The sequence below is a fragment of the Scatophagus argus genome, chromosome 16 (assembly GCF_020382885.2).
Source record: "Scatophagus argus isolate fScaArg1 chromosome 16, fScaArg1.pri, whole genome shotgun sequence".
NCBI lineage: Eukaryota > Metazoa > Chordata > Actinopteri > Scatophagidae > Scatophagus > Scatophagus argus.
In genome coordinates, this window is record NC_058508.1 from 2,697,036 (window position 1) to 2,708,152 (window position 11,117).

The following is an 11,117-nucleotide window of genomic DNA, read 5'->3' on the forward strand; positions in this document are numbered from 1 at the left end:
TTAAAACCCATGCAAATGTATAAAAGTCGTCATATGACTTTAGGTATTTGGAAAGAGAATAATTTTAGTCATACATAAACTAGTTGCAGAGCATTACAACTGAGCATTAATATCCACTCATGGATCCAAGAAGTGGTCTCACCTCCCCATCAACTTAATTGGCCAAAATAATATTATCAATGAATATGCTGTCTGAATTTGTAATTACAGATCCTGCACATGACATATGCATATGACACTCCAGCAATTTAATGAAAAGTCTCCAGACGCTTCAGAGGAGGGAACATTATATGTGAGTGTTTTGAGTGGAATGCATGCATGACTCCTCTCCACATCTCCTGATCATACAAAAGTGTCAACATCAAACTGGTCAATCTCCTACAGGCAAACTACAGAGTACACAACAGTTCTGAAGTACCAAATGCTAATCACTGGAAAGCTTCAAAAGCTGCCTGACCATGGAAGAACTGACATTTCCTATGAAAGGCCACCTGTGACATTCCAAAAGATATGTTTTTGGTTGTTGTTTGTTATGAGGTGGAGAAAGTAGCGTGTACTCGGTTAAGTCATGCATTTAAAGTTTCGCTTAAGTAAAAGTACAGAAGTATTAGCATCAAAATAAACTCAAAAGTACGACAGATAAAAGTACTCATCATGTTGAATAGCATATATTGGAATTATATAGACCTATATTATTAAATTCTAATTTTTGATGCATTGATTAAATGCTGAGAATGGTGCAGCTGGTGAATTTCCCCTCGGTGATCAATACAGTTTCATCTGATTCTATAGTGGTATTTGCCTCTGAACTGTATTGGGTTAGTAGTCCGAAATAGCAGAAAATGGAAATACTCACGTAAAGTGCCTTGTGATCGAAGGTCGCCGGTTCGATTCCCCCGCTAGACGGGCAGGAAAAATTTGGGAGTGGTGGAGTGATTAGCTGGCTGATGTGCCCTTCAGCAAGGTACTTAACCCCAGTTTGCTCCCTGGGCGCTTGATAGTTGTGTGTTTCACTGCATGTTGCATATTGCATGTGTGTGTGTTTCAATCAGTGATGGGTTCAGTGCAGAGAAGTAATTTCCCAGCTTGGGATTAATAAAGTAAATAAAATTAAAAATAAAAAAAAAATTAAAGTAAATGTACTCTTTCACTTTTTTTGACCTCATAAATTTTGAAAAATTAAATATGAAAAATAGTATATATATTTAATCAAGAAGTAATGTCACTGTAATGCCTCTTAATTTCCACCTCCACATAATTTGAAACTAATTTTGAAAATATCTTCCATAATCTCCCAATAATGGAGTCCTGGGCAGTTTGTTCCACTAAGCAACGTGTTGTGTAATGGTGTAATGAGTGATTGATCGGTCTCCACATCTCCCACGGATACAGCTGAATGAATAGAAGGGCTTTCACTGCTGAATGACACACCATTGTCTTGTCTTTTATAGAGGATATGTTTGAGCTGTATTTGTATGGATGGATAATCACTAAGCCTACAATGTCACATTTTCCTCCTCACTGAGACACACATGTGCATTGGCACATTGCGTTAACATTATTAGAAGCACTTGTCTTGGAGTTTAATACACATACACTCCCGCACAGACACAGTGTATTGTCTTGCTGATAACGCCTTCTTAAGTTAAACATATTTAATTCTGCACAACAAGAGAGTTTTCACTCATCTGCGGAGAGCAGCCATAAGACACAGCTCTGTAACGTTTATTTTTTCCTCTTATTCTAATATTTAATTTGCAGACTGTGCAGATATACTGGTCAGGTGTTCCCAGTTGCTTTAGCCTTCCTGCCCACATGCCAGTATCTGTGCCCTGAGCCCTCATTATGCTCTGACTGCTTCTTCTCTTTGTGTTGACTCATTATTTTCCAGTGACAACATGCACTTCATATTAGCCATTGCATTCATGCACCACCCACCCTGACCTCCACTGCACATGGCAATTGCCCTTTATTGAACTATGTTTCTGATGAAAACTGCAAATACCTTTAAATACACTATGTAATTTCCAGTGTTGAGCAGTAGCTGTGCTACAAGTAGTGATTTTGCTGCTATCACTGCATTACAATAAGGGCTTCCTGCTGCAGTTTGAAATAAAGGTGTTAAGTGATGCTACCGCCATATACAGACGCAGACATGCAGCTGAGAGAAGCACTTTGAATGATGGTGACATCATTTAGCTATCCTTTGACTGATGCCAACAGTGTCTCTGCTTCAGGGGAGTACAGACAGGCAAGTTTACTCAAAGTAAATATTGCAGAGGGTGAGAACAGAGAGGAACTGACTCAGAGGGAAATGACATCTTTTTTCATTGGCTACTGTGGTTGCAGAGTTATAATTTTGAGTTAACTTACACACACACACACACACACACACACACACACACACCATGGGGACTGTCAGGTGTTGTCTTCACTGTTAAACAACCAGCATTGCTGATGAAAATATGTCTAATGTGACTCAGGTCGATATGTTCACACATGAGGTATTGTGTAAAAATGTTATTCACATTAAGTTTATATTCAGCAACTTCCTTTGTCACTGTCTGACTGAGTGACATCAAAGTCACTTAGTAATGTTACATTAGCTTACTTTTTCATGAACGTTGGGGTGCTGCCTGCATATTTTTTTTAGTTTAGTTTTTTTCCAACTGTTTTGTTGCTGCCTCTGGTCTAACTATCAGCACACTGAACATTCATTTTTAGTCAATTACATTTTCTTCTGAGAATGTCTGATAACACTGCTGACAAACACAACAAGCTACAAATGCATGATAGCTCCTCATAACGATAGTTACAACACGAGCCAGCATTCACCCATTCACACACACACATTCATGTAAAAGGATGCCATGCCACCTTCTCATCAGGAGTGATAACCGTAATATGGAGCAACAGTTGGGAGCAATTTGGGGTTCACTGTCTTGCCCAGGGACACTTCCACATGTAGACTGCAGGGGCCAAAGATTTAGCCACTGACATTCTGATTGATGGATAGCTGCTTTACCTTCTGACAATCTCACTTTGGAGTCATCCTATTTCTGCAATTGTCAAAAAAGGCCTTAAAAAGGACGCCAAAAGAATAGACGAAAAAGAGGTGAGTGGTGTTTGACTTTTGCCTCGTCTTTCTTTCCTGCTCATTTTTGGATTTAACGAAAAGATTTCTCCCCTTTTAAGAAGTCATCTTTATTATATAAAAATATTTAATGATGTGAATTGAATAAGTATAGATGATCGTTTATCACTACGGCCATGCCTGTTTTTGTCCACCTAAATTTGTCATGAAAGCAGAAACAGTGCAGCATAGCAATCACACATCTCTGAAAACTGAGAGAAATCAGTGAAAGCTCCATCCAGCCACAACGAGGACAATGTATTGTCCAGTTTAATCTCTTTATGCCTGCTGCCACCTTGTGGAATGAATGATAACTGTGCCTGGAAATGCAAATGGTGACAATCATTCTCACATTGAATGTTGCAGGCCAAACTCTCCCATGAAGGTAGCTTTGGAGGAAGAGCAGTGGCAAAGGGGCCAGAAGAGGTCATCCAAAGCTGCAAAGAAAAGGCCCTACACTATCAAACTACTGCACCAATAATATCCCAGGACAAGGATGAGCTAGATGTCTCATGTATAACAGAACATTCAACACATCCCCAGCTCAGGAAGTGTGGGTAATGAACAGTACTAACCGTTTTTTATTACTCAAAGGAATTAGATTTATAAGATGAAATTAATTCAACTGGTTTAAGTTGGAGAGATGTCATTCACCTTGTATTGGTGTTAAAATTCCCTAACTGTTGGACTGCAGTGAGCAAACAGTTAAACCTGACCAGGCCCCTGCTGCTTTGCTGTCTCAGTCCTTTTAAATTATGTGTTTGAATGTGTGCTTGTTCTGCTGCTAACTGTGTCACTTCTCCAGCACGAGTCACGAGGTCTCCTCTGGCCTACATTTAACTCTCCGGGGTCACTTCTGAATCCATGATTTTTGCTTTGTAGGTCTGGTAGCTGATCTATCAGCATCAAATAAAACACCTCATTTCACTCAGTGATATAAATTGAAATAATGTGTTATTGTCAGGGTTCGTCAGTATTCTTCCTGTGCTCCTTGTGTTCTCGTCTGTTTTCCCGTTTCCTTGTGTTTTTGTTTTGTCCCCATTTGTCTTCTTTGTCTGTCCCTGTGTCTGTCTGTGAGTATTCACAGCTTGGTGACCTTGTTTTCTTTTCCTGCCTACTCACCTGCACGGCTGCCTCTCATCTCCTCATCAGCTCCACTCCCCGCTGCAGTATGAGAAGCCCAGTTGATTCATCCACTCCCTCCCAGACTGTATACAGTCTCCTTCAGTGCAGCTATGCTTCAGACCTGTAAACTCATTTCTTTGTGTTCTTTGTGACTCCTTGATAACTTTTATCTGTCTTTGCTTCAGGTTCTTTCCTGCCCTCCACATCCAGCTCTGCCCTTGTGTTCTCCCTGGATTCTCTCTCTGCCCGGAAACTCCCTTGTCTTCAGACCACTCACCTGCCACACCATCTCTAGCTATCTCTGCATGTTGGATCATCTCCCCTTTGGACAGTTTTTGGATTCACTGTACTCAGCTAAAAACTCTCATCTGTGTGCAATAAAGACAGCTACTCCTTTTCTCCTGCCTCTGTGTCTCAAGTGCATTCATTGTGGGTCTAATGAGCCATTTAGTACAAATCGTGACACTTATACAATAACTACACTTTTTTTATATTGCCTTGTATATATATTTCATATTGCCACTTTTTATATTGTTATTTTTAACTTTTGTATAGCTTGTTGTGTGTATTGCTTCTGCTGCAGTGCAATTTTCCAACCTGGGATCAATAAAGTATATCTATCTATCTATCTATCTATCTATCTATGTATCCATAAGCCTATATGTTATGGAAAGCTGGACTGTGTGCAATAGTGTGACAAAGGTCCAAAATTACCACCCAGTGCCTCACAAATTTTATGGCTTGTTAAAAAAATATTTTGGCCAGTAATAATTTTTTCACTTTACCAGTCATTGGCAGATATAACAAAAAGTTAACTTTGGATCATGAGTGTAACCGAACAGATAAGTGACCGCTGTCAGTGTGCTTGGGATGAAAAATGTCGGATTAAAGCCGGGGTCAGTAAAGCTGAAGACACAAACAAGAGTAGCTAGATTCCGAAAGTTACCAGCTGAAGAGATGCACACAGCCTGACTACACATTCAACAAACCCTCTTAGCTTTTATGGGCTAATAAATATATAGATAATCAACTCTGGTAAATGCCACAATATAAGCAGAACAGTGGTCACAAATATGCTCAGTCTGAAAAGGCTACCAGGCCCGGCAGTTATTGCTGACTGCCATGGTTGTGTGTGTGTGTGTGTGTGTGTGTGTGTGTGTGTTATCATTACTGGGTCAGCCTTCCACTGCTGCAGCACTCATTTCTTTTTGCTCAGGGTGTTGCTGCTCTCTGCTGTGGGTGCGTGCTTTGTGCAGCTGGTTTAGCTGTTGAGCTAGTCTGTTGACACTGCTGCAGCAACAGTTTTTTGGCTCAGAGCTATTCAAGCACCTTGGAGAAGTTAGTTTGAGGTTGGATATTCGACAGATGAGTGAATGTCTGTTAAACGTTCTACCCAAAACTACCTTCACTGTAATTGTGAAGGTGCAGCACTCTGCCGTGCCAGACCATCTCCTTCACATCTAATTTATGGAAAACAGTTTTATTTAGCAATTTATATAGCACCAAATCAGAAGAGAAGTTATCTCATGACTCTTTCCAAATAGAGCACACCCAAACAATGCTTTTTAATAGTTATTCTTTAATTTTTATCACTTTTGAACATGTTTATTACAAGCTATAAGAGACTCCTGATTTTTTTCTTTTCTTGTCAGAGCATCTAATTTATTGACTGCTGTCAGGATTAAGACATTTTCAACAAATGTAACAAGAAATGTTTCTACAATCCATCACCTACCCAACCTTTAACATGTGTCAGTGACTAATTCAGACAATTTGTGTTTTGATCATATTGAGATTCAAGTTAATTTATTTGTCATTGTACAGCGCAGGTTTAAACAATGAAAGGCAAACACCTAATAAAACACAAATACCAACACATCCCGTCACCATGACCTTTACAACAGAAACATGTCCAGCTGATACAGATGCTGATCCTTTAACAGTATTAATGCTGCTAGGTAAACAGTGGTTGATGTTTGTCAGACTGCTGTAGAAGAAAACATCTCATTTTCTTTCAGCTCTGTCAGTCCTTGAAACTGCATGTTAGATGAACTGGTTCAGGTATTTGTTAAAATGTAGACGCAGGAAGTTAAGAGGAAAAACAATCATGTGGTCGAAGCTCTTTCTGGTTGCTGAAATACATCGATACACAACAATATATAGAGAGAAACTTAATGAAAACAGTTAATTGCAAAAAAAAGATAATAATAAAGACAAGAAATAATAAGACTTTTTGAGAGAACAAAGATGTTTCTAATTTGTTAACAGAAGGTTTAGAAATGTAGCAGTTGATTTTGTGATTATAGCAAAACTTCACAACACTGAGTAGTTATCACTCATATCACTCTGAAATATCTTTAAAAAGCTCCTCTGCTCAGTTGCACATTGAAAATGAAAAAGGATTAGATTTAATTGGTTTAAACCCCATAACTGCTGTAGTCATAAATTACTCAGTACTGCTTGCATGTCTTAACCTCTCTCTGTGAGGAGAATAGTTCATGACCAGTCATTCAGTGTGTGTCTTTGTGTTTGACCTGCGACGTGTGACATCACTGTTCCCCTCAGTGAGCAACTCTGTGCACCTGCAGGTCTGGGACTTAATCTCTGTAAGACTGTATCTGTTTCTGTGTGTGGGTGTACATGATTATACCTGTATGTATATGGGTAGTATTTTCAATGATTGCTTAAGACATATTATTGTTATGCTGTTACGAAATATTTAACAAAATATTTTCGGAATGTGAGAGTGAGCGTTTGTGTCACCTAAACAAGGACTTTATGTACGATGAGAGCGAAGGTCAGCAGCGTGGCGCTGATCCTGACGCTCCATGGTGCTCCACAGGTGATCCTGGGGTTACCATCAAACACAGTTTCCAGAAAAACTTGCAAGCTGCAGAGGTTATTGGACATACAGCCGAGCTGCAACGCCTCTGTGGAGTTTACTGTAGCTACAGAGAAAATACATGATAAAGAAAAGAAGGGTTATAACACATCCAAAATACAATGACTTCATGAAGCTTTTTTAAACTGAAACTTGTCATTATCAAATAAACATTGATCGCACTGTGTAATGGCCATAGAATAATGATGCCATCTGTACTTACAATAGATACCTAAAAGCCTCACTTTGTTATATTGTCTACCATTACGCAGAAAAGTCTTGATTTAAGGCAAAAGGACATGTAATGAAAGCCAAGAATAAGAGTGATAGACAATAAGAAACAGCAAGACTGAACAGACAGGCATTCACTTGAGTGTCCAGGTGTTGTGTCCAAGTGTTTCAGTCCATCAGTAAGTGTTTCCCCTTGTGACTGGGACTCGTGTGGGTTCAGAACTGACACTGGGTGGGCTTCTCCCTGCTAAATCAGTAAGTAACTAAACCTGACTAAATTTATCTGCTTAACTTAAGAGTGTTTGATTCTGCCTTTATCAGAGTAACGAGATAAGAGTCACTCCTTCAAATTGGTATTCTTATGGTGTTTTCTTGCTTTTGACAGTAGCCAAGCTCCTAGTGGGAACTATCTTACTAACATTAGAAAGCAAAAGAAGCCAAAAGCTACAAGGAAGATAGAGACAATAAAAACAAACACATGTTTCCTTCTGGCTCTTAGCATTTGTGATCTGGTTTTCTCTGTCACAGTGGTGTCACCACTTGGGAATTTTAGGAAGGGAAGTTGAGATGTTGAACTAGTTTAAGGTTTTCACTTAAAGCAAGTTAAGTTTCCCCTTTAAAGTACTTTTCGTCAAATTATATCAGTAGAGTTCTGTGTTTTGATAATTAACATGTTAACTAATAACTAGCATCCATCCTCTGAGACACAAGTCTAACATTAGTGTTCTATATTGAGAAAATGAATCTGAAAATCCAAACAGCCCAAAAAAAAGTCTGGTTATTTAGATAGGAGTGTTTTTGAAAATGAAAAGTGAAAAATTCAAACGTGAACATGAAGACCGTTGTGGAAAGTTCAGACCAGAGTTTCTGCCTTTTTATGATTGATAACCACTGTGTAAAACATTTTTAATTAGGACATAATCATTAATTCATTCAATTATTCATTATAAATTATAGTCAGCTATAACATTTACATTTTCAATTTGTTTTTTGTTGGTATTGGTTTTGTTTCTGCAAAGCAAAACAAAGCTGCCTGTGTATCAGTATCAGTAAGGTTTGTTGTGAACATCAATAGCATCTGCAGCCAATCACATCACTGTATAATCACTTTACAATGGGAACCTACTGGTGCCATTGAAGCAAGTGTCCTCGACTCCAACACAGGACAGGGTGGCGTTGCAGGTCCTCGCCTGGCTGTCAGCTAAGCTTGAGCACGCAGGACATTGCTTCCCATTTGTTAATAAATTGGGAACTGAAAACATGTAGAAAAAAGGAAATAGGAAGAGAAGTTTAATAAATATCCTCAAATTGAGCAAATTTTAACAAACTGTGATTGTCACCGACAGATTCAGTAGCTGTTAGCGTTGAAACCTCCACTGTCATTTCAGCTGTCTGATAAATTGCATGTAGTAATGGTTTGATGTTTTGGTAAATGTGCTTATTTGCTTTAGCTAAAATAGTGAGACGGATGAGAAGATAACTCATCTTAGTGGATTAGCGTAAAAACTGGGAACAGGGGGGAAGAGTTAGCCTGCTTCTGTCAAAAGGTAGCCTCACAAAATCCACCTATACCAGCAACTCCAGTGCTCACTAGAGCAGTAACTTCCTGGAGATTTCTTCTGGGAAACATGAACTATGATTAGTCTGACCGATAATGGTGAACTGTCATTTTTACACATCAGTTTTTGTATGCAGGAAACAAATACGATGTGAGATGATAATCAGTTTCGAGGTTCAAGACAGCGACAGACTGAACCTGATACTGAATATTAAGTCTGAAGTTTTATTGTGAATCACAATTGAGCGCATCAATTACACTACAGACAAAAGTATTGGGACATTATTATGGAATTCCAGTGTGGGATGAGGCTGTTTTTCAGGTTCATTCAATGTTGTAAGTTAGCAAACAAGAACATCTGCCAAAATAATCTTTGCCAAAACTTCTTTCAAACAAATATTTCCATACTCATGATGAAGGAAAATTCTCACTGGCCGCCCCCCACCACCCTGGAAGATGCAAATGCAACAGGCTTTATTGAAGGCGGTACATCTTACTGGCCAGTGTCTGGCGGTTGCAGTTGTCAGTAACGCAGCAAATCTGAGTGTGGCCTTCTTTTTCAAAACCTCGGTTCACAGACCATTCAGTTTCAATGCTGAGAGGGGTGAGGCAGGACAGCAGCGTCGAACAGTTTTTATTCACTGTCAGAGTAGCGGTTAAACCGGTCGTCCGCACTAAGAGGGGAAAAGGAGTACAATGGAAATTATTGAAGAAAGGGAAAGAAAGATTCACTCTTGTTTTCTTCTAACAAAAACCCATTACATCTTGTTACAACAGGATGGAACTGTTATTTTGCTTTCCTCATATTTCATTAATGAGGTCAGTGATGTAAAAGAATAGGACAGAAGATGTTGGGCGCCTACCTGAAGTGACAGTTCTGCACACTGTACTTGTGGCGGGACATGTGACAGAGGTTGAGTTGGTACATCTGTCATCGGTACACACATGGCAACGCAATGACTCAGCTGAAAAGTGAGCGAAATCATATATAACGTGAAATACTTTTCTGTACAATAAAACAAGCTTCAGCTCTTACTCCACCAGTCAACCAAAAACACTCATATGATGGCTCTACATCAAAACATCAGGTAACACTTATCCTCACTGCACATTATCATATACAGTATGACTGTGGACTTAACAGTACAGTTACACACTCACTGTACAGGAGTAAATATTATACAGTACACTGTCCACTGTAGATTTTCATACTGTTTTACAGTACATAATATTATTGCCTGTAATACAGCTTTGTATTCTGTAGCCTGTAATATAGCCTTGTATTCACACCCTCTTTTCTCTGACATACCCACTTCAATTCAATGCACTTTATTTATATAGCGCCAATTCACAACAAAAGTTATCTCATTACATTTTCCAGTTAGAGCAGGTCTAGACCAAACTCTTTCATTAAATTTTGATGATCTCATGATCTCATCTACTCCTTCATCAACACCACCACTTATGTTCCAAATTTGTTCATTTGAATTCATTTCAAACTGGATGTTATTTAACAATTTATCGTATAAAAGTGGATATAACTGTGGTTGTCGCAACATTTCACACAACTGAACTGTTTAGCTTGGCTTAATTAAGATTGCACTGGTACCATAACCATATGGAGTAATCAGTTTACAACAGAGAAAAGCAGCAAATCCTTACAGTGGAGAAGCAATTATATTTGGAATTTTTGCTTGACTAAAAAAGTATTTATATTGAAAAGTGTTAATATTTTGTCAATAGATAAATAAATTATTTCAGTCTTGAACTGAAGATTGAGCATTTAATCATGCACATATCAGAGAAGCATGCTGTAAAAGTCAAGCTTAATACATGAGGGCTTAATCCCTCCTCACATTTGCAAATACTTTATCACTTTTAGGAGCTTCACTTTCTTATACAGGATGCAGATTAAAAAAATCTCTCTCTCTCTCTAAATATATAGCCTGCAAAAACCTTCAAAATAAGTAAAAATATGATTCTGTATTGGCGCCTAAATTTGTAAGTGTCAGTAAAAGTAAGTAAAAAGTTACCTTTATAGAGCAGAGCACAGGCAACACAGAAAGTCAGCAGCAGCTTCATGTTGAATGCAGCTTTGGTGTTTCGGGGCAGAAATGCCACAGCTTATATACAGTTCTGCAGCGCTGCAGAACCATAACACGTTAACAAGACACATCCCTTCAACCAGG

General features: G+C 38.7%; 1 protein-coding gene across 1 annotated transcript; it reads right to left on the reverse strand.

Annotated features, from left to right (window-relative positions):
* Nucleotides 1-6,047: 6,047 nt before the first annotated feature.
* LOC124073919 (protein RoBo-1-like) lies at nucleotides 6,048-11,117 on the reverse strand. Its single transcript, XM_046416484.1, has 5 exons — nucleotides 10,962-11,117; nucleotides 9,792-9,893; nucleotides 9,426-9,602; nucleotides 8,497-8,622; nucleotides 6,048-7,206 (listed from the first exon to the last, which is right to left on the reverse strand). Exons 1-5 carry the CDS (start codon nucleotides 11,008-11,010, stop codon nucleotides 7,022-7,024), a joined length of 639 nt encoding a protein of 212 aa, XP_046272440.1. The 5' UTR covers nucleotides 11,011-11,117; the 3' UTR covers nucleotides 6,048-7,021.